Consider the following 23971-nt stretch of genomic DNA (forward strand, 5'->3'; position numbering starts at 1 on the left):
TCTGCGCCTGGGTCCAACCTCCATAACACGTAACAAAGTATTTATATATACCAGGAAATTTGAGAAATGCACAACGAGGGATTGATTATCTGACATCACAATGCATGAATGCAAACAGGTTGGCAATCTACTTTCACATGAGCCTGGACTGCTAGCAACAATCTGGATGAGTTTACAGAGGCTGTGACATCCTCGCAAAACTTAAATGCAACAAGGAAATGTTTCCAAAATTGTCTGCTCTCAACTACACTACCATGCAATAATGCAGCTTTAACGAAAATGTCTCTGCAAGTTGATTTTCCTATTGCAAAACAATTTATCTTCATCTTGTTATACCATACATCTGTAAAATGTTGAAGTATCTACCAACTATATGCTTTGGAAAATGGACATATGTAGTTTATAGACTAGAAAACACAAACAATGATCTGGTCTTTAAATGTGCTCTGTGGAGTTGACCTCTTGTAGTGCTATATGGAGCCATGTTTTCACAAAGGTCCAGGTTTTTATTATATCACACATACGCATAAGGACACACATGCACTTGTGCAAGTAAGGGGCTGATGTGATACACATTCCTGCTGCTGTTTTTAGATTATTCTGCTGATAGCCAATTGGCAAGAGTAACACCAAGAAATGAAACAACAAAGACAGTGAAGAATAATACTGCAGGTTAGCGAAGAGCAGATAAGTAAACAATGCAGCATTTACATGAATGTATGAGAAAGGAATTTGTTTGACCTCAAGGATACACCTAATGTGTTTTGGTGAGAAACACTGAATGTAAAAAGAAGTTTTGTTTGTTAAGTCAAGAAAACTCCTGAGGTACCTTTTAAGGCAGAGGAAAGCTGAGAGGTAACGTTACTTGAAAACAAATATATTCAGGAGAATATCCTGCAGACTTTTTATAGGCTACTTTTATGAGATGGGTGATGCTTTAGTGCACTGATATCACCCTACAACAGAGACTGACTGAGGCACTAAAGCCAAGTACTTGTTATACTTTTAAAATATGAAAGTAAGCAGCTCACTGCTTTGAATTATGTTTTTATATTTAGTTTTTATTTGCTACCAAGTGCGTTTCACACATCCTGTCACAGCTGTTAAAAGAAATGGTTTTATTGTTCTTTTTATGTTAGGCTAAATATTATGGGCATATATTTTGGTATTCAAGTTAAGTTTAATATAAATTTGTTTATTATAACTTTGGGTTGCATTTGTTTCTTATATTATAGTCTCGTCAAGTACTGCCCCACCTTTTGCTATTTGGGTGTAGGTAATGTGGATGAGTTATCTAACTGTAACTGAAGCCGTGGTTGAGATACAGTCTTTCAATCAATATTTTATTTATAGCACATTTTATGGCTTGAATGGATTTTTCATTTTGTTGCTTTGTGAAGTTAATTTAGCACAATGTTGGGAAAACGTGTGTTAGATACATGAATCAGATTTTTGAGGTGAGGAGAAGTTCTTCAAAGTGAGTTTGACACTTATTCAGTGCCCATGGCATTAATGTCGAAAAGCCGACACACAGCCGCGTCAGCTGAAAGAATCAGGCTAAAATGGACATACATGCCATAAAAATACATCTAAGCCACACATTAATTTAATGGAATTCACAAATGCAATTAAAGTCAGATCTACTTACATATTTTAATGATGGAATTCTGTTAACTTACCCATTCGAACAGTCCTTGATTGTTTCCCAGCTGTTCATCCTGCATTTGGCTGCAGCTGTGTTGCTTTTAGTCTGGACTATGAGTTTAACTTCTTATTCATCTAATATTACATTTTGTTCTTCGTTTGTAAAATATGATGCTCTGCTGCCAGTAGACATTTTTGCAATTGGCCATATGCTGCAAACACCCCCTCTTTTATGTGAACATGCTCATGGCTGGATTGGAAAACCTTGATTTGGGAAAACCTTGGGTTGATTTACCGAGTTCATACTCATTAGTCTGAGCGTGGTTGTTACGGTTAGTGAAGCCAGATAACGAAAAGATATCTTGGGTATGTTGAACTTTGAACTTCCTTCATAGTACAGGCCCCTGGTTTAAGCAACCATGTTTTAATTCACAGCGTGTCAAGTATTTTTAAGTGTCCAGTGTCCCCAATACAAGTACATCTGGCCTCGCTCTTCCATGAGCACTATTCTCAATTCAACAGCTCTTTGTGTTGTGAGTGTGAGAGATGTGTTACAAAAATAATGTTTATCCTTATGTATAGTACATCACCATGATCCTGTTCCCGCATTGCATCCAGATCCAGACTCTCGTTCTCTTTATAGAACAGCCGAAAACGCTCAAGCGTGTGTGAGTACACTTTTGCTGCATCAAAGGCAAAGTGGAGTGATTCCTAAGAGGAGAAAAACCTTTCAGGCCCATACATACATAATACTGTACAAACAACGCACAACCTTCAGATATAGAAACCTATGCAAAGTAAAAACTGACCTTAATTTTTTGGATAATACTTTGAAGGTGGCCATCACTGTCTATGATGGATTCCAAACAGGGGCCATCCTCATATTTATTTTCAGATTTCTAAATGTAGAAAAAAAATGCACATAAAAACACACTCAGACTACATTACACATCAATCACTGTTTAAAATCTATCGGTACCTTATTTTTTTGACACATCAACAATATTAACATGTAGGACAACTAAGTTACCCTGATTATACACATCAGTGTGAGGCTGAGGTGGTATGTTTGTACTACCTTGTGCTCTCCAGACAGATTTGTCATTGAATCAAAATCAGGATCTGCCATGAGTGTATTAACTGACGTGACAGTTTTTTCAAACCACCCAATGATCTCTGCAACAGCCTCCTGTAGGAATTAACATAGAGCATACTAAAGATTGGTTTTCAAGTTGGTAACAAATAAGATAAAGTGTAACAGTTCATAACAATTTAGAAAACTAACCTGAAAGTTCTCCTCAGAAGGTCTGTAGGTTAAGGCAGCTGTATCCAGCATCAGCTCAGAGATGAACATAGGCTGGACTTGGGAAGTTCCTGACTAACAAACACACCAACCAAAAACAAACTTAACACTCGTCTGCTTGAAAAAAAATTTGTTGGATACAGCAATTATTACTGTTATTTCACTATGAATAATACTGAAACAATGCCCTACCTTCTTATCCATGTCCTCTAGAGCAGGGTCAGTGTCAGCCTCCGAGTGCTGGCTCCAGCTCTGAATGACGGCATGGCTGGGCGTTTGACCTACCTGCTCCTGGAGCACAGCCAGTAGTTTGGCCACTGCATTCACCACCAAGATGTGCAAAGTGCTGAGGACCAAATAGTCAACAAGACGGATGAAGCTAGGTAGGGGAGAGAAAGATACTGGGTTAATGTGATAGATGTGCCTGATTCATGATGGCATAGGCCTTTTTCACAGCAAACATTATGACTTGTCATAGTGTCACAGTAAGCCATGGCAGCTATGTGGAATCCAGCCATCATTAATGTCATCATTCACACCTGGGTTTTCCAACTCTGACATGTAAAAATGTCTTCTGTTTTAGTTTGGTACACAAATAGCAAAGAAATGTAATAAAATGACCCACCAGATGAGGCGGCTAGAGAGAAAAGTCTTGTTGATCTCTGCAAGAATGTTCTTGTCCTTTTGATCATCTGTGACAAACAGAGAGTTTGTCTATCAGCCTTTTAACATTGTGGTCTATATGCCTGTACATTCCAGTTTTTCCATATGGTCAGTGTGTACGCACTTGACTTACTGAATGTGGATCGAGGTTCTGACAAGTAGTTGCGACAGGCGCAAACTGTCAACTCCTTTACCAGGCCTTGAAACTTCTCCAAGTCAGCCAATGCCTGACAATAACAAATGAGGGCAATGAGCTCCTGAGAAGGCACACAAAGACATATAAAATGTATGTATGTACACTTCAAACATCTGGACCAATTTTTGCATTAATTTGTATACACCTCTTGCAGTTGTTTGAACTGGATGTCCTGGAACTCCTGCAGTGTGTTAGTCCGTTTTAGCTCCATGTGACCCAGGCCTGTGTCACTGATTTGGTAACACATTTTCCTTATGTCTATCAGTGCAGGACTTAGAGACTGGATGACATATAAGAATGTTAATCACAACATAATATCCACAAAACTTAAGCTGTTAACCCCAAGACTGTTACTCAGTACTTACAAGGTGTAGCTTTCCTTATTCAAAATCATTAAAGAGGTCATATTTTGCTCATTTTCAGGTTCAAAATCTTATTTAGGGGTTGTACCAGAATAGGTTTACATGGTTTCATTATCAAAAAAACTCCATATTTTTTGCCATACTGCACATTGCTGCAGCTCCTCTTTTTCACCCTGTGTGTTGAACGCTTCGTTTTAGCAATGGAGTGATACATCTTGCCTCTACATGATCTTTGTTGGAAGCTGCACATACACAGACAGTAACTCCCTTTGGGGTGGACTTTGGGCTTTTTCACTTTGCAAACCTATTACATGCACAAAAAAAGCCAAAAAGCATAATATGACCTGCTTAAGAAATACTGAGAGAAAACCCAGAACTCAATTTATACCCAGAGTCACATACCTGACTGACAATAAACAAATGGTTTCGCAGGAACTCCCTGGCCATATGAATCTTCTTGGTGCGAACTTTGGTGCGCCAGACATAGAAGGGTTTCCACTTTTTGAAGAGGGCAAAGAAGGGGATACGGATCAGCTTGTGATGGTAGTTATACTCCTCTTCCCATCGCTCGAGCGTTATGAAGTCAAACTTGTCCTCACACACTGATAACACACCTCCATGGCTGATCATCAAATAGTCATCCTTACTGTACTCGTAAATTTGAACTTTAGAGGGACGGTCCAGCTGTCCACCACTCTTAATTGAAAAAGGCCGTCTTGGGAGACTAGGGGTTGATACCACATTCTGGGACAACTGAGGAGTGGTGAAGAGACACAAGCAAAGATGAATTTCCTCCTGCAAGTAGCTCATTTAAAGGCAACTAACAATTATTTGGGGCATTAACAAAGGCTTTGTCAAACCTTTACCTGAAGAGCCTGATTTTCCAAAGACTATTTTGACATTACACTACATTTTGTGACCAGTCATTTAGACTGGCAGGTGAATGGGTGGCCAAGAAGATTGAAACATTTACCAGTTTTACTGGTAGTCTGGGTTTTAAGCATTGGCTTTATTTTATATTTATGAAATAATGTCATCATAAAGATACTTTCTGCACTATGGGCATCTATTAAGCAATGCTTATTCTCTTCTCAAACAAATCTGTCACTGACCTTGGTTGTGGGTTGCAGAGGAGGTAGGTGGACAGGCAATTGTTCGCGGCGCCTGTGTGGCTGCTCTGTTTTCGGAGAGGAAGGTGTCTGAGTGTACCAGCCTGGAAAAAACATCCGCTCACGTGCTTTTAAGTGGTGGAGACTGGGTTGTTTCCGTGTTACACGTCTCTTCAGCACAGCCTAGATTAAAGGGAAGTATAAAAAAAGAACACCCATTTCTACATACTACAACTACTTTCAAACTGAGCCAAGGATAATATATATTGATAGTGTGGCAAGTAATAAATTGGATGTACAGGAGAAGCTACTTCATATTGTCTCAGTTTCATCATATTTGGCAAAGTCTCACCTGAGTGTCTTGAACATGGACTGGAGGCCTTGGTGAGATAGTTGAGCTCTGTAGATCAGGAAGCTTGTGCTGCCGCTCTGGAATAGTGTGTCCGTGTGGAAATAAAGTTTACTACTGATATTTAATTAAGAACTTCATTAATGACACTCAAGACATAACTTGCACATTTCCATAATACCCAAGATGCCCTGTATCTCTGGGCCTACCTCTGGACTCATTGTCCCTGATCTGGCCTGGGCAGCTCGGATATGCAGAGGCCATAGCATGTACAGTTTCCTCAGGCCCTGCGGAAGTGGAGTGAATAGGACAGAGAGGAGTTAGTAACGTCAGCTAGAAGGTATTTTTTCAGACAAAAAAGTAAAGAAAATTCTATTATTTACCTTTACACATTTATACGTTAGCGTAACGTTAAGAAGTTAAGTTGTATTTTGCGACCCCCCGCGCATTAGTTATATAAAGAAAAATCCACACATAACGCTAATTGTGGAAAGGATAGACACGAGCTGTTGTTCGAGTTAAGGTACTTAGGCAAGTTAGTTAAGTTTGTTAACGTTAACTTATTAACGATAACGTTATTTTAAAAGTTCAACGTTACTTTTCCAACTTGCTTAATAATACCTCAACTTCCTCTTATTGAGTTAGCATCAGGTATTCAAAAATACCTACCGTATCAAACATTCAGCTCCGAAATCTTTTTGATATAACTTTGCTACTTATAGCTTTATAAAACTGTCTATAACGCCAATGCTGTGTAAGGGTTGCTCACCAACAGACGAGGCTTAGCGTTTCCTAGCAACAAAACTCTGTCCCAGCATGCAACACAGCCAAACAAAGGCACGTGGCTGGTTTTGTGTTTCACCATTTATATAAACAGTCTATGATTTCACCCTGACTGCAAGGAAGTTAAGACATAAAGCATTTAATTCCCATTAACACCCACCCCCACACACACAAATCCCTAACATTAAAAACAATAAAGACCAAGCTGTATTCTGAAGGTGTTTATTTTACATATTACACAAAATACATTATTCCATCCTTATGAATACAATTCGCCACAAAACCTTTGGTACAACATAAGTGTATCCACTTTGAACATGTTCCCATTTAATCACCAGAGCACTGACAACACCATTGCTGTCTTATGCCTTTGGCCAAAATAATGATATTTAAACAAAAAGAGCAACATGTTCTAAACACACATGACTACATTGAGCACAGTGACAGTCGGCGTTATACAGTCTCTAGATCAACCATGGCGGTTTTCCTTCGCTGCGACGCCAACATACTCAGCTGTCAAAAAACAAACAGATAAATAATGTAAGTAATAACAAGAGAACAGGAAACACATCTTGTACAGTAGGGACATAGTTACCCATACTTGTTGTGTAGCAGTAGTTGTCCTTTGTTCAGCTTGTGTCAGTCGTCTCTGGAGACGACTCGTCTTCTCTTGATACTCTGCTAGCTGCCTCTCATACTGCACAAACACACCAATTAGTTACAAGGAGTCAAACACAAAAGCTACCAAGGAACATATGGCACAGTAATCACTACGCATGAGATAACTGCTGGGTTACCATATACAGTCCCCTCCAAAAGTATTGGAACGGTAAGGCAAATTCCTTTGTTTTTGTTGTTCACTGAAGACATTTGGGTTTAAGATCAAAAAGATGATTATGAGACAAGAGGTCAGAATTTCTGCTCTCATTTCGGGGTATTCACATCTAGATGTGTTAAACAACTCAGGACATACCACCATTTGTTTGAACCCACCCATTTTTAAAGTGAGCAAAATATTGGAACATGTGACCGACAGATGTTTCTTGTTGCCCAGGTGTTGCCTTTTAGGTTGATTGTCAAAACATTAGATAGCTCTGCATGACTAGTCTGAGTTTTCATCCTTGGTTCAAACCTATAAAGACTGCATTTCCTGTTAAAGAGGATAAACCAACATGAAGACCAGAGAGCTGTCTATGGGAAAAAAGCAAGCCACTGTCAAGCTGAGAAAAGAAGGAAAATTGACCAGAGCCATTAGACAAACACTGGGCATAGCAAGCACAACAATTTGGGATGTCCTGAAAAAGAAAGAAACTACTGGTGTACTGAGCAACAGACGTCCAACAGGTCGGCCAAGGAAAACAGCAGTAGTTGATGACACGTCAGAGCTGTGTAGAAAACCCCCAAAACATCAGTAAGTGACATCAGCAACGACCTCCACAGTGCAGGGGTGAAGGTATCACAATCCACAGTTCGAAGAAGACTCAGAGAGCAGAAATATAGAGGCCACACCACAAGATGCAAACCACTCATCAGCAGGAAGAATTGGAAGGCCAGATTGAAATTTGCAAAGAAGTACAGAGATGAGCCGGAACACAATCTTATGGACTGATGAGACCAAGATTAATCTCTACCAAAGTGATGGAGAAAGAAAGGAACTGCTCATGATCCGAAGCATACAAGCTCATCTGTGAAGCATGGTGGAGGTGATGTCATGGCTTTGGCGTGCATGGCTGCTTCTGGAACAGGCTCATTAATATCTATTGACGATGTAACTGATGATGGGAGCAGCAGAATGAATTCAGAAGTGGACAGAAACATTTTGTCTGTCAATTTACAGAGAAATGCATTGAAACTAATTGGGAGGAAGTTTATCATGCAGCAGGACAATGACCCAAAGCACACTGCCAACAAAACAGAGGACTTCATCAGGGGAAAAAGTGGAAGATTTTAGACTGGCCAAGTCAATCAGCTGACCTTAACCCAATAGAGCATGCATTTCACCTCCTTAAGAGGGGACTGAAGGGAGAAACACCCCGAAACAAACAAGAAGTGAAAGAAGCTGCGGTAAAAGCCTGGAATAGCATCACAAATGAAGAATGCAACAGTTTGGTGATGTCGATGGGTCGCAAGCTTGAGGCCGTTATTTCAAGCAAGTGTTTTGCTACCAAATATTAAATGTTATTCACTTTAAGATTATTTGTTCCTTAACCTTTGCTCACCTAAGAATGCTGTGGTTTAATACAAAGGGTGATATGTCCTGAGTTGTTTAACACATCTAGATGTGAATACCAGGAAATAAAAGCTGAAATTCTGAACTTGTCTCATACTCATTTTTTGATCTTAAACCCAAATGTTTTCAGTGAACAACAAAAACAAAAGGCATTTGCCTTACCGTTCCAATACTTCTGGAAGGGACTGTACATACTTTTTTCTGACTGTTGTTAGTAGATGCGGGTTTTGAATTTATAAATTGCAGAAATTCCTGCTTCTTGCCTTTTTGTAGCTGCTTGTCTTAGCACACTGTCACAAAGGAAGTCTGACATTTGCAGAGACTAACAACAACTGAACAGGAGATGGCAGCCCCTCCCCTCAGGTAAAAGACAGGGTCGTACAGCGCAGGACAAACATGTTACATTTCCTCTTATAAGACCATAACTTTCTAAGAACTGCTCACTGTTTCATCTCCTCTGCTCATACTGGAAATCAAGCTGCAGGGTTGTGTGTGTGTGTTTGTGTGTGCGCGCATGTTACACAAACCTCTGCAATGGTATTATGGTCAGTTTCAAGTTGAATCTCTAGTTCGTGTGAACGCTGCTTCTGTCGATTCAGCTCTGCCCTGAAATAGACATTTTAAAAAAAAAGAGCTAAGCTGCTTCTCACAGGGACAAAACATTTATAAAGCTTTATTTTCAAGTGTTTCAATATTTCCAACACATCTCTGCGTAGTACAGCTGTCGCTGAGGGCAAAACACCTTCAAGTGGTAAGTCAATTTTTGTTTCAACTGTTATCTTTGGTACTGCACCTTAACTTTTGCTTAGTCTTTGATCCAGTGTTTGTGATAAAACTGATACAACAAAAAACAGTCCTTTGGTAGTTTCTTATTTCATAAAAACGTAAAACGTGTATTGCACATAAAAGAGTACTGTATAAATTTTAATTAATGTATTTCATCTGATTTTAAACTGAATCAGAACAGTGTTGTTTTAGCAGTCTATCAGGTACAGAAAGTGTTTGCACAGTCTTCTTGCTCTTTTTGAGCACCACATTGCTTCACATTTATCAACACAAGGAAAAAACCCGGTCATACTGACAGATGTTGTTTGAGTAGACTATTGTTTTCCCTATCATTTTAAGGATTTAAACTGGCGACCTTTTGGTCCTGAACCACATTTTTCAGTTTATATTTTGAATCCTTCTTTCCTTTCTTTGGCAGTGTTAAATCTAAATTCTTACTTGAGGACTGTGATTTTAGTCTCGAAGGCCTGAACCAGGTTCTTGGCCTCTTCTTTCCAGCGCTGGGTACTTTTCTGCTGCGCTGTAAGGAGACGCGTCAGATCAGCGCTAGAGCTTCGGCTGCTTTCCTCCAGCTCGCGCACCCGTGCGTCGAGTCCCTGCTCCTTCAGGCTGTACTCCTGCTCCATCTGTGACACCTGGGAGGAGGGCAGCAGAGTGAAGGTTGGGTGCATAAGGCCCCCTTGCTGGTCCACAAGTCATTTAAACAGAGGAAGAAGATTTACATGCCCCGCCTTGTCAGAACAAATTAGAAAGAATGCTTTTCAATAATATTATCACTTTATGTACTCATGAATTGTGTGCCTGTTTTTAACTTCTGCCAATGATCACATCACCTTCTTTGCAAGTTTTTAAATATTTCTTTCAGTAATAGCTTTCCAACTGTTAACCCAAATGGTTGTTTGGCAAACACTTCAGATCAGCAGGCTGAACAAACACATTTCTTTCTCTACTGCTTTCATCTTCTTTCTCCCACTCTTCTTAAAAGGGCAGTACACTGATTTTACACATTCATTTCCTCATTAGTACTACTGAGCTTGAAAACACAGTTGCACAATATCATCATTGGCTTTAGAGGGAGATTTCAGGACAATGTCGCTCAGCTTGGTCCCAGAGACAGTAAACTTATACAACAGAGGCAGGATTACAAACTGAGGGATTGGAGTTTTGAAAAATGTGGCAATTTGTCAGGTATGGTTGGTCTAACTATCTTGTGCCTCAAATCGCAGTTTGAACGCTCGGGTTACTAATACATCTTTTTCCGGTTACTCATTTGGGATACTTTAAATGACAGCAGCTATGTTCCTTCTTTCGAATTTTACCATTTCCAGGCTGCTGCAGTACAGTCATACAGTTTAGTAGCATCAGTAAACACGTCTGTCTACTTCAACTAAATCTCAGTCTAGTCTAGCCCTTTCACGCATAGTGGTCACTACAGGGGGCCGCTATTCAAAAGCCATTTACTTGAATGATCAGAGGTTCTGATAGTCTAGTTGCACATCAGCCACTACAGTGGACACTAGTGTGTCATGCCATACACTGCCACTATCTGGTAAGCCGTTGTAAGTGCAAATTAAATTCGTCAAAAACAAGATGGCCGACAGATGATCGGAAACGCTGAGCAGCTCAGGTAAATCTTGCCATTCCTTCAATTATAGGAGACCCCTGCAGGTAAATAAAATTTGGTAACATCTAGTAACAACTAAGGAGTAGTACAATTGTTAAATTTTCCAAGTATTGTTTTCATTGGAAGAAATTACCATTAATCATCTGTCCACTAAATTGGACATTATACATCGCTGGCTATATTTCAACTACATTTAACTATTACTGAGACTTTGTTTTTCTTTAAAATACTTCATGTGCACTAACATTTCTGGATGTAAATCTATGGATTTATGTTATTAGAATGTAAAACTTGAAGTTTTTTTTAACAAAAAACAATATTTTGTGCAGATTAGTTTCATTATGTGAGTAACATTTAGTGTCTTGCAGCAAATAATAGAAAGGCATTCAGGACAGTGGAGCAAATTCCATCAGAATCAAGTAAGGAAAACACTAGTGGTGGTGATGATGAATGGCTGCCAGAAATAGGAGGATCCCCAAATGCTAGCAGCATTGATAATGGAGCTGAGGATGCTGAGAAAGAGAGGCTGAGGAGTCAGAAGTGAAGTTCAACGTTTTTGCATTGCATTAAACTGTATTAGAATATGTTAAAATATGTGACCACATTAGTTTAACAGCATTAAAAATACTAATAACATACTATATAATTTTATTCATTGGTTTGTTAAATAAATATTTCAGTTAAAACTTTAGGTGCATGCTGTCCACCTCAGTGCAAAACTCCTAGAAAAATGGGTGTTGTTTCTAATTTTATTTTTCATGCCTAAAGAGCAATAAAAACACATAGGAAAAAAATACTGACAGAGGCTGTCATAATTCATGCATGAAAGGGCTAGATCAAAAAGTTGACTATTAACAGGTTGGTTATTTACTGACAAAATGTAGCCAAAATCTACCTGGTGATTCCATCAGATATGTACTGATTTCCGGATAAGCAATGTCTGGCCACTGTGTTGGGTCATCGATCCACATGGATGTGGTAAGACTAAAGGGGCTGACTGATCAACCTTAATTCATTAAGTTATCGGGAAAGCTAAGATTCAGGCAAGATAGCAAAATAATTGTAAAGACATGTCTATAAAATAAAGGTTTGTTGAAATGAACGTTCATGTTCCACCTTGGATGAACTGTAATTTAATAAATATATATTTGGCCAATACTTTGGGTTTATAACATTTCAGAGCACCTGCCATTTCCTTCCTTTTCCATCATTAAGCTACCTGTTGTTTGGCCTTCTTTTGGACCAGCAGGCTGGCCTTGCGCAGCTCATCCATCTCCCTGCAGAGCTGCAAGTTCTCCTGTTGCAGCTGGAGCCGCTCCTCGCTGACGCTGACACAGTCGTCCCGGGCTGCAGCCAGAGAGCCCTGCAGCCGCCGCACTTCCTCCTGGCACCGTGACAGCTCCTCGCTGTAGCTACAGACGGACGGATGAATCAAGAAAGGAAGGGGTGAGAGAGACGTAGAAGAGGACAAAATGTTATTTTTTATGCAACTTACATTATGGCAGCAGATGGAGCCACGTGGGTACGAGTGCTCCAGGATGTGAGAACGAATGGAGCAAAGGCGGAGAGCTTAACTTCCTCCCTATAATGTGTTGAGTTCAAACTGGAAGACTAAACCTACAATGCCAAGTCACACTTACTCCATCTCCATCTTTTTCAATTTGTTCTGGGTGCTTTGCAGAGTGAGACTCATGTCTTCCTTCATCCTCTCTGCATCAAGACACCTCTGGTGAAGGGCATCAATTTTCCTGAACTCTGGCTCTGCCCTTCCCTCCTTATACACCTAAAAAAAAAAGAAAAAACACAGGAAGCATTAAAACAATCATTAGCATTGCCTGAGCTCAATTATTAAACCATGTAATCAAACTCTGTCAGAACTCTGGGGCTAGCTTCAGCAGCTTCTCTCTTGTGGTTTCACTGATACCTTCTCCAGCTCCTCCTCTACAGCTTTCCTCTCTCGCAGGGACCTTTCAATCTGAGACTCTTTATCTGCACACTCCTGGCGAGAGGTGGATAGAATGAATAAGGAGAGTCCGAATGAACAAAAGGAATGAGTCAAGAGGTAGAGACTGGAAAAAAAGATTCAGTGTAATGTTGAAAAGAATGTGTCCTTAACGGGTCGGGTTCTTACCAGCTGCAGTGCAGACAGCTCCTCGGCCATACGGTGGATTTGAGCGTTGCACTGCTTGCGCACATTATCCACCTGTTAAGATAAAGTCACACATTTTCAGAATGGGTAATGAATACAGGGATCCAGTTGAGTTTGAGTGTGTGAGGAAAGTTACCATAGTGAGACATTTGCTTTGACTGTGCTCATTTTGACTTTTAGGCAGCACATTCAGATTATTAAAATCACCCGAAATAACCTGTCCACACCACTAAGAATGGTTTTTTTTTTTGTTGTTTTTTTTTTTTTAGAAATGAGGTTTTCCAATTTGTCAAGCTTTTAATACAAAAGGTTTTGGGCATTAGAAAAAGCAGACCGAGTATGGTATTAATGTGTGAAAAAGCAATACATGCATTTGAAATAGTACAGCAAAATGTATGAGAATATAATAGAAAACTCAAAGGTCAAGATGCAAATAAACATCTAGCTGTAACTTTGTAATGTATTTATTGACTTGAATTCTCAATGATAATCATTTTGATTTGCATTTGTATATGTCTATTTGACAGTTTGAGGAAACAGAAAAATAGAGGTGCAAAGGTCTTTAAAGAAGAAATAAGAGAAATATTACAATGTGAGTGAGAAATCTCTGTATTATTCTTATTACAGTATTGTATAATCTTTGTGTTGATACAGTGTCATATGCTGTTGTTGTGGTCCAATGAATGCAAGATAACAAAATTATTAAGTAAAAATAATTCTGGATTACAATCACTAATAATAATAATGAGGCTAATAGCTTTCAGACAAATCAGATAACCTGAGCACTACATAACGACTCACTCAGAATGCCTCATAAAACTGGCTAATTTCTAGTATTTCATTTCTAAAATGGTTTATTTTAACAAATTGAATTTCCTTATGTATAAGATGTGATACTAGCTTGGAGTATCCTGGTGGCCTTGGATTTTAAAATGCTGAACATGTAATCTCAACGTCCCCAGTTCAGTTCCAGCCCAGAGACCTCATTTCCTGTCGCCTCTCTACTGTCCACTATGAAAATAATGGCACATGCCCCCGAAAACAGTAAGCACTTATGAAAGGTGAAAATCATTATTTTTAGGCTGTTGCATGTGCCCCTCGATCCCTGAAAGGAAATTAAAAAAATCTTTGGGCACTGAAATGTACTGTATGTCTTGCTTGTCCAAATCTGAATCAAGTCATCACCACTCTTCAGCAACAAAACAACTCTTAGAGGCAAAAATAAATATGACCACACAAACTCCACAGGGCACGTTTAAAACTAACCCATTCTTTTTTATAAATAAAGTTACTCCTAAAAGCACTGCTACATAGCACTACTAGTGGTCGAAACGCCACAGGATACCTTGAGTCTGAATAGCAGACACACCTCTATTTTGGGAGGCTCCACCCCTCGTGCATATCTGTCTGAGTGGTACTTAAGTTCTTTGGTAAGCCTGAGGTCTGGCCAATATAAGGAGTTTTGGGATTAATTCTTCATTACACATGCTTATCTCATCACCAAATGACTTTAAGTGAAGATGAGAGGAGTCCTTATGAGAAAATTACCTGGAAGGTAATAAGGCAAAGGCAAGGTCCATACTTTACAGAAAGTCTAACAAATCAACAGTTACTCTCTAAAATACCTCCATTTGTTGACGTCCAGGCAGATACTGAGCTGACAGCCAGCGCTGCAGTCATACTAGGCTTCTTTAACAGGATTAAACAGTTGAAGGGCTTGATGAAGAAGACCCATTACTGGAGCATTAATCACCATGTCCTTGGCTGAGGTTAGGCAGGGGGGGAAGACCAGCGCTTCGCTTTTGGCTTGATACACAAGTAAAGTGAGAGGTTGCGCTTCTGTGTAAGGCTAATTACAAGTAAAAAATTCTACAGATTCTTTGAATTTTGAGTTGGCACTAAATATCTTAACATCATCCAGTGTTTTTAAGTAATGTGATACACACAGTAGCTTAAAAGCAGATTTTAGTCACACATGGAGCAAATTAATTGGACGGTATATAGCTGAAGCTGTGATTCTGAGATATTTTGTAGATGTTAAAGCTATTCCTACTCCAGACAGCTAACTTTCTTTTAAGGAGTTCCAGTGCTGTATCAACTTCTGTCAAAATAGCCCAGCAGGTCTTGCTCAGAGAGCCACTCAGTAACTCCACACCTCTTTTCTAGTGCGGACTGCAGCATCCTGGATCAACTGTTTGATGGCCTCCTTTGTCTTCTCCAGCTCCTCTGTCTTCTGTTTCTCTCTTAACAGGGCCTGAAGGGAGAGGGGAAAGACAGACACACTCACACATTTCAGTGGGCAAAGTTCTAAAGTGCTGAAGGGATGTGGATACTTGTCAGAGCAGTGCAGATTTAGGGGAAGGCTCTGCCAGTGAAAATGAGAAAAAGATGGGGAAGGGACAGAGAACAAAGACTGTCACCTGGTCCTTCTGCAATGCAGCCTCCTCGGCCACCTGAACACTCTCTCGGACTTTGGCCAGGGCCTCATACTTCTCCTCTTCCAGGGTGGTGCAACGTGCCTGGAGCTCCCCCACCTTTCTCTCCCACATAGTTTGTTCTCTGCGAACTGATTCTGCCTCCTGAGTTGCAACTTTTAGCCTAGCAATGGAGAAAAAGGAGTGAGTACCAGCAGCAACTGGAAAGACGGGGATATGCTGCTTGGCTCTGTGATGCTGTGATTCTGATGACTTCCAAAAAGATTCAAGTTGCACTGCAACTTGAAATTCTCCAAATTTCACACATTTTATTCAGTATCCTCTACTCATCCTTTGTCTGGAATGTACATCTCCACAATGCCACATATATTTCATAGATAATTGAAAATCTTCAAAGGGCCAGAAAAGGGTGAAATCGGATTACATGTACTCACCTGGCCTCTAGCTGGCTCAAGGCAGCCTGAAGCTGTTGGAGCCTTCTGTCTGCTGCATCCTCTCGGCCCTGAGCCTCTGCCACATCTTCCTCCTACACACACACACACACACACACACACACAGGATTGATTATTTTGTTGTAGGCTACTATAGCCCAAAGCATTGCCCAAAGGCCAAAAAACACAAAATCTGATTTATGTTATTTTAATGAAGAAATGGAATCAACTGCTGTTTCCAATGTTTCAGAGCAACTTGCTAATTTGACACATTGAAACCTGCTCTCACAACAGGACACAGCTTTTAAAAACACTGATTACTCATCAGAAACCTCGGCTTGCGGACTTGAAGTTTTTGAACCAGGGACGGATACATGATACACCAGCACTTCACAACCCACACCACACTTTATGTAAACAAGATTACTGAACAATATTTATACCAGTAACTTTAGTAAAATAGAACGCGGGGAGTGGCTGGCTAAAAGGAGCACATACTGGCATCCTTGCTCTGTCTACAACCTGGAGGAGTAACTGAGTATAAGTATAATATTATAACATTAAATGAAAACTACAATATTAATTTAATATAGTATAGTATACTGTCAGAGTAATATTAATATATTAATTATATGATATTACTATATGCATTAAAATGTCATAGTATACTATATAGCTTACCACTAGTATAACCTAATATGATTTCCAGTTACAGCAGTTTCATTTTTGTGTTTTTTTTTTTCATTTATTAAATCCTTGTGTAAGAAAAATGCACTCTAATTTGTTAATGCTAAGTGCTAACTCGTCAGTAATCATGACCATGTATGCATGACTTCAACATTCCTGACGTTTGCTGTAGCATGTCAAACTTTTTAGAACCACCCGATCCATCAGAGCTGTACATTAGATGGGAAGATTACCGTAGGCTAGGTTGTAGTCTTGACTCGTACACTGAGTCATAAATTATATTTCCAGTTCCCACATATCTATTTTTAGGGGCACATGTCACTGAATGTCTTCTACAACATATTTTTAATTCTGTGCATTTTTTTCATCTTCTCTGACCCGTCTCTGCATCTGGTCCTGGACATTCTGCAGCAATTTGGTCATCTCATCCACTTTGGCTGTGGCTGTCCTCAACTCAGCCTTGGCCTGTCTACACCAGAGGGACAGAGAGAAAACAATAGTTCAATTATATAGCAACATAGAAACCTGGTAGCTATCTTCAGTTTATTGTCACCTTATTTGGTTATCACAAATAAAGGGAACAGGTTTGGAAATACACTAGCTTTAGTTTCATATTTATCATACAGACAAGAGTGGCATCAATCTTCTAATAACTCTCAGCGGGAACAGAAGAATTACTTCACAAAAAATTCCTTTAACGCCTGTAGTATCCAATATTTGTGCATTTGACTCATAACAGTTCAAAGTAGCACTGTAGCAGCAGGACAGAGGGTCAGTGACCTTCTACGGGGAGACATCATAGCAGCATTATTGTTCGGACACCACACGCCAAAGGTAGATTCTAAAGTTTATCCACAATTAATATATACAGCAGACTTTTTTCACAAAGAAAATATCATCCACATTCCCCTTTTATTCTCATGCCAGTTGAACCATGAGTTGAACACTGTGAGACTCTTTCATTCAACTGCTTGCGCATGCTGCATCTAAACTTTTTTGTTTTCATTACTTCTGCTGGTGCAGCCTGTGGTACACAGGTCACTGATTATGAAACAAACCTTTCCAAGTGACGTTAAGTCCACAAATGATGTTGGGAATTGTTGTCAAACGGGTAAAAGTAACTTTAAAGAGCACATTCACAAAGTGACACCTCTGGCAGCAGCCATTTTGAATTTCTGAGGTAGTTACCTGAGCTGGCTGTGTAGCTCCTCCATCTCTGTGCTCTGCTCTGTCACCGTCTTCAGGAAATGCTGGTTAGTCTGTGTGTGGCAAGAGAGACAAGACTGCCATTTGTGTGGCATGACTCCAAACACGCACCTCGAACTTTATCCCAGAACCAACTTTCCCCTAAAACTTATCTCTCAACACTTTCTATGTCCTTTTGGAACAAACCTTAAAAAGCCTGTCAGTCATTCAAGGCTACAAAGTCAATAGTTCTCACATACAGTGACTGAAAAAGGCTTCTTGTATGAGAAGTCAGAGAGGGGAAAGCCCAAGGCTTGCCCTCTCATTAAGAATACATCAGAGGGATATAGTATTACTCTCTCCTCATACACTGTATTGTGTCCTAAGTAAGCACTATGCATGTGTATGTGTGTGCGCATGGGTTAGTATGTGAATAAATATGCACAATATACTGTACACCTTCTCAAAGTAAGGTTGAGCCTCTATCAGATTACTCTCTAAATAGAGACTCAACAGTTTGATGCTGAGTGTATTTATGAGTGTCTGTAGGTGTGAGAGAGAGAGCGAGAGAGAGCGAGAGAGAGCTAGAGAGAGAGAGAGAGAGAGCAAGCGAGCGAGAGAGAGAGCGCGAGAGAGAGCGCGAGAGAGAGCGCGAGAGAGAGCGCGAGAGAGAGCGCGAGAGAGAGAGAGAGCTAGAGAGAGAGAGAGAGAGAGCTAGAGAGAGCGAGAGAGAGAGAGAGAGCTAGAGAGAGCGAGAGAGAGCTAGAGAGAGAGAGAGAGCGCGAGCGAGCTAGAGAGAGAGAGAGAGAGAGCGCGAGCGAGCGAGAGAGAGCGAGAGAGAGAGAGCGAGAGAGACTAGTGTATAAAGTATGTGCTGGAAAAAGAAAAAGCTAAGATAGTTAGAGGATTACCAAGCCAGCTGACAGTCCATTATACAACCAAGACACCATTGGCTGACTTCCAGAGTGATTTAGAAACCGATTCACTCAGTTACAAGATGAATTATTAAAGCGGGGTTAATTTTGGAGAAGTGCACAGCATTTCGATCCCATGGCTGCCAGGAGGCAATAATTAAACATGCTTTTAATTACACTTACCGATTCCAGTTTCTGATTTGCCACTTGAAGTTTGTGTGTGTGCTGCTGGAACTGAACAAGCTGATCCTGTGATGGAAAAAAAGAGGCATTCAATAAAAGTTAACTGCTTGTAATTACCTCATGCTTACATCAAGCATTAAGGGAGGCCAAACTGCTCTAATTAACCAAATTTCTATAATAATAGCTCCATCTAGTGGTGAAGGGCTGATCTACTAATGATGTGCCAGCTCTGCATGTTAATGTGGGAAAACTGAACCTTGAACTGTAATCTCTGAGCATCGTGGATCTGTCCATCAGAGATGGTCTTCTGGTAGACCTGTCGGAGGCGGTCCAGCTCCTGGGCTGCTGTCTGCCACAGCTCTATGGCCTGAACCCGCTCCTAAAGAAATGCATGTGAAAATACACACGTGTTTCAACACAGTCAAATGCATTGAAGCATGTTAAAGACGTTTTGCAGACTTACTAAAGTGTTAAGGGGGAAGAGCAATACCAACCATCTCTGTGCATTAGAGAGACTGATCCAGGACATAAGCTGGTGTAGAATAGGCTCTAGCCATGTGGAAAACAGCTAGAATGTCAAAGAGAACAGCTCCAAAATTGTTTTATTTTCATGCTGTATCTTGTTAGCAAGCGAGTGAGTCACCACTAAATTCAAAAACTCATCTGGGTTTTGTTCAATATGAAAGTGTGCAGAGCTGGCAACTTCATTAAAAGGGCAGTGCTGTGTAGAGCCACTGGGACCAGCTGTTGTTGTTGTTGCTGTTGTCAGTTAACAGCTCCAACGTGAGCCAACTACTCATTAATCCATTATATCTTGTTTTCTGTTGCTACATATGTAAAATACTCAAGATACATCTTGTAAATATGACAGCCTAAAAGTGAGAAACAGCACGTTTCGCAGAGCTAGGCTGAGTGATTCCCCTCTGCATCCAGTCTGTGTACTGCAGCAATTTAAAGTGACAATATGTAATGCTTGAAAGAAGAAACAATTCGTAATCAATAACATGTCTTTTGCAGTTACAGCCTTACTTTGTCTGGTGTGACTAGTAGCTTATGGTGGGTAATGGTAAGTAAGGTTAGCAAACTTTAAGCAAATGCTGTATAACATTAGCATTTTAGCTGAATGCTAAACAGAAGCTCAGTTACATAGTTCCGCCTTAAACATGCCTTCACAAATCTCTCCACTGAATGCACAGAGATAAACACGTTAATATTGTTTTTTTCTGGTCAAACTCCCAGTCAGACAGCAAACAACTGGATTCCCCACAGTGTCCGAGCATTCCTTTAGATGACACCGTATGGAAAATTATAAGGACCAAATAAACACATAATTGTAAATGTGGACTTAATCTACATAGGTTTAGAAAACATGGAAATAAAGCAGACCTGTTCAGACAGCTGGACCTGTTCTTGGAGGTTCCTGATGACTGCTTCCTCCTCCAGAGTGCTGCCTTCCACCCCTGAAGTCACAGGCAGGGCATGAAGCTGCTTCTCAACAGACTCCCTCAGCTCAGCATGCAGCCTGGCAAAGGTGGGGGTTGATATTGAAACGGTAAATTATAAAAACAATGATAAAAATAATCGCCAATAGCTTTTGATGGTAAATAAACTATCTCAAACTTAATTACAGTCAATAAAGCATACTTTATTTGGATTTAATGTAAATGGTTGAGATGCCTTTACAATCTATGAAGACCTAACTAATAACCAAGCTAACTCACTGTTAGCTCATTTTTCTTGGGACATGCGAATAGAATGTTTAATAATTCAAGTAAGCAAGCCGATGAATATCTGATATTCTCTATGAACACCTGGCATGACAGAAAAGCTTGGTTGATGTTGATTGCTGTGATAAATGGTTTTTCTGTCCTCTTCTGTAACTACTCTCCATATGTTGACAGAAGGAAAAAATTTCTACCTTTCGTTCTCCTTGACAACGCTCTCCAACTTCATTTTGACGTCTGCCATCAGCACCTGTTTTAACAAGTAGATCCACACTGACTGTTATTATTTTAGTTACGTCACCCTGATACATTTTGGGGCACCTGCAATCAAACTTAGGTCCAGATTTGTACATCTGAAAAGTAACACATTATAAAAGATCAGTATTCTTTAGAGAAAGCAAACAAAAAGATGTTTCTCATTAAAACAAACTCAGATTAAGAGATCTTGACTCTAATTACTATCATTCAGCTCTATCATTTAAAGTTTTGAGCTTTCTGCTACTCACTACTGCATCTTTCCTGAGCTTAAATGTATATGTCCCATCACATCAGTATACCCTAATCAGCCTTAACATTATGACTGGGCGGCCAAGGTTCACTGATGTGTGGGGAGCGAAGGCTGGCCCGTGTGGTCCAATCCAACTGACGAGTTACTGTCAAATTGCTGAAAATCTGATGCTGGTTCTGATAGAAAGGTGTAAGAACACAAAGCGCATTTTGTTGAGTATGGGGTTGCGTAGCCACGAATCAGTCAGGGTGCCCATGCTGCATGCGCTGCCAAAAGCACCTACAATGGGTATGTGAGCGTCAAAACCAGACCACGGAAGAAGAAGATGGCCAGGTGTGACGTATCACGTTCTTCTTTTACATCAAATGGATGGCCAGGTGCATCGCTTACCTGGGAAGCATGGCACCAGGATGGACTATGGGGAAAAGGCAAGCCAATGGAGGCAGTGTCATGCTTTGGTCAATGTTCTGCTGGGAAAGCTTGGATCCTGCCATTCATGTGGTTATTTTGACACATACCATCTACCTAAGCATTGTTGCAGACCATGTACACCCTTAACAGTATTTCCTGATAGTAGTGGCCTCTTTCAGCAGGATAGGCGCCCTGCTACAAAGCAAAATGTTTCATGAATAGTTTGAGGAACACAACAATGAGTTCAAGGTGTTGACTTGGCCTCCAAATTCCACCTTCAGAGGCCTAGTGGAGTCCATGCCACGACGGGTCAGGGCTGTTTTGGCAGCAAAAGGGGGACCTACATAATATTAGGCAAGTGGTCATAATGTTATGGCTGATGGTGTACATCTACAGTATATTCAAAATATTGCCATGAATGAAGTCAAGACATTTAATGTTTGTGAGTTTGTACAATATTTCATTTTGCTGTCCGATTTCATTAGTGTGTCTTTAGTCTTTTTCACCTGGTATCTTTGCAGCTGCTCAGTCATTTCATCCATGTGCCGGTCATACTCCGCTATCAGAGGAGCCATTACACTGTAACACAGATAGATAAAGCCCTCTTGTGTGTGTGTTTTTTGTGTGTGTGTGTGCTCTCTAGTACACTCATATTAAAAGAGGGTTGTTTAAAAACAGTTAATAGACTTTTATTGTGCCTGACCTTCTATCTGAGATCCAGAGTGCAGGAGACTCTGCCCGTCTCGCCTCCTCAACCTGCTGAACATAAGAGATGCATGGGGTGAGTTGGAATTATCCATGCAGTTGCAATTCGTTTTATTAAGCTGTTTCCCATGTTAACAAAAGACAGATAAAAGTGGTTACAGAGAACAGAGCCTTTATCAAAATCCCCATATATGTATACTATATCTTGTTTAATAATTTCCTAGCAAAGTCAAATAAATAAACCTAATTGTTTACTGAAGATACCAAACAAAGAACTAAATCTTTGGTAGTTTATGGAGATTTTTATAAATGTCTTTGTACCTGAGATGAGGCGGACTGAGTGGAGTGCCCATGTTGATACTGGCTGAGTGCAGAATTTAACCTGTGGACTGAAAACAAACAAACAGTCAAGCACACACACTCATGTTGTTTTCCCAGTTTGTGTGGGCTATTTTACATATGGTAATTTTCACAAATGAGGCTCTAGTTTTAAATATCACCAATCATGTAATAGTTAAAGCAGATTAAAAAGCATAGCAAACATCTTAGAAGTGCATTTAGACTTTGGCCTTAGTTTCTGGCAATTCAGGGGTAGATCCAGCTATGGCTGTGTTTGCAGGCAAGTACACTGCCAGTGCAGCCACAAGTAAAGTTATGGCAGTTCTGCTGAGAGCAGTCAAAAGTTAAGCTAGAAGTTACCATTATTAGACAGAGAACGTGAGTGAGTGACAGGGCTAACTTATTGTGCTGGACTGTGCTGTTCATTTACAAAAACAGGTTGACACCATTTCTCTGTTGTCATTTTGAACCTTTTGTCAGTTTTAGAAAAAGTCTACCCTTACCTTCATCAGTGCTTAAGGAGCTTGTCATGCAATATCATGCAATTTTCAGTATTTATTTAGGACACTTAGGCAACTTTAAACAAAGATTTTTGTAAGATAATTTTGGGATGAACAAATCTGATGGACCAGTCAACCTGATGAAGCTATGCTTTGTCCTTACCTTGATCACGCAAAAACTCAACTTCTGCCTCCATGCTGAAGCTGTGAGGTAGTCTAAACAGAAGTAAAACAATTTGCGTTGCCAAATTAAAAACGATCACCAGCAAGTTACGTTAACTTAAGATAACAAACTAAACGTTAGAAAAGAAGCATGCAGTTGCAAATTGTCAATGTTATGTCAGAACAGTCCCTCTTCGAAATTTGTCTTTCAATACTAACATCAAGTATGTTAGTGTTGAAAGCTGCTAAAACATAAAATGTTACAGCGAACTAGCTTGCGTTATCGGTGGTTAAGTTACCTGGTGAAGCTCGCGTTAGCTGGGAAGGCTAATCAATCTCAGCTAAGCTTAGCTAACTAAACCTTTTGATCTGTTAAACAAATTAGCTAACACGCAACACAAAACATTCTAAGAGAAAGGTGACGCATCCGAGTTATATAAATGAATTATCTGACACTTGGTAGTTGACAATATGAAATCATAAATGTGTTTTTCACTTTAACCACCGGTTCCGCCGTCCGTTTTGAAGTAAACAAATAACCAATGGCAACCAATGGCAATGAAGTGCACCGCAAAGGTTGTCGTCTGTT

At 40.1% G+C, this 23971-nt stretch overlaps 2 protein-coding genes across 6 annotated transcripts in view; both read right to left on the bottom strand.

Annotated features, from left to right (window-relative positions):
- The window catches only part of LOC123969455 (dynein axonemal heavy chain 6-like), a 67062-nt gene extending 61028 nt beyond the window's left edge, over positions 1–6034 (bottom strand). The window contains 13 exon segments of the mRNA XM_046046855.1: positions 2235–2355; positions 2454–2543; positions 2723–2833; positions 2930–3022; positions 3140–3326; positions 3573–3639; positions 3744–3837; positions 3952–4086; positions 4571–4921; positions 5281–5460; positions 5630–5706; positions 5836–5913; positions 6010–6034. Coding sequence (XP_045902811.1) covers positions 2235–2355; positions 2454–2543; positions 2723–2833; positions 2930–3022; positions 3140–3326; positions 3573–3639; positions 3744–3837; positions 3952–4086; positions 4571–4921; positions 5281–5460; positions 5630–5706; positions 5836–5913; positions 6010–6019 — 1594 coding nt within the window. The 5' untranslated portion in view covers positions 6020–6034.
- Positions 6035–6615: 581 nt separating this feature from the next.
- sclt1 (sodium channel and clathrin linker 1) lies at positions 6616–23970 on the bottom strand. 5 transcript variants are annotated; one of them, XM_046047612.1, is made up of 22 exons: positions 23879–23970; positions 23384–23436; positions 22703–22770; positions 22380–22432; positions 22183–22255; positions 20952–21007; positions 20420–20555; positions 19290–19412; positions 19034–19099; positions 17940–18010; positions 17130–17220; positions 16068–16159; positions 15619–15796; positions 15354–15452; positions 13181–13252; positions 12974–13048; positions 12690–12832; positions 12269–12461; positions 9864–10060; positions 9167–9245; positions 7011–7106; positions 6616–6922 (listed from the first exon to the last, which is right to left on the bottom strand). In XM_046047612.1, exons 2-22 carry the CDS (start codon positions 23415–23417, stop codon positions 6863–6865), a joined length of 2055 nt encoding a protein of 684 aa, XP_045903568.1. In that variant the 5' UTR covers positions 23418–23436; positions 23879–23970; the 3' UTR covers positions 6616–6862. The 5 variants fall into 5 exon arrangements, with proteins under 5 accessions (XP_045903568.1, XP_045903565.1, XP_045903566.1 ...); XM_046047609.1 differs by having other exon boundaries at positions 22380–22435; XM_046047610.1 differs by having other exon boundaries at positions 22380–22435; positions 23888–23955.
- Position 23971: the final 1 nt, after the last annotated feature.

This window comes from Micropterus dolomieu, linkage group LG04 (assembly GCF_021292245.1).
Source record: "Micropterus dolomieu isolate WLL.071019.BEF.003 ecotype Adirondacks linkage group LG04, ASM2129224v1, whole genome shotgun sequence".
Classification (NCBI taxonomy): domain Eukaryota; kingdom Metazoa; phylum Chordata; class Actinopteri; order Centrarchiformes; family Centrarchidae; genus Micropterus; species Micropterus dolomieu.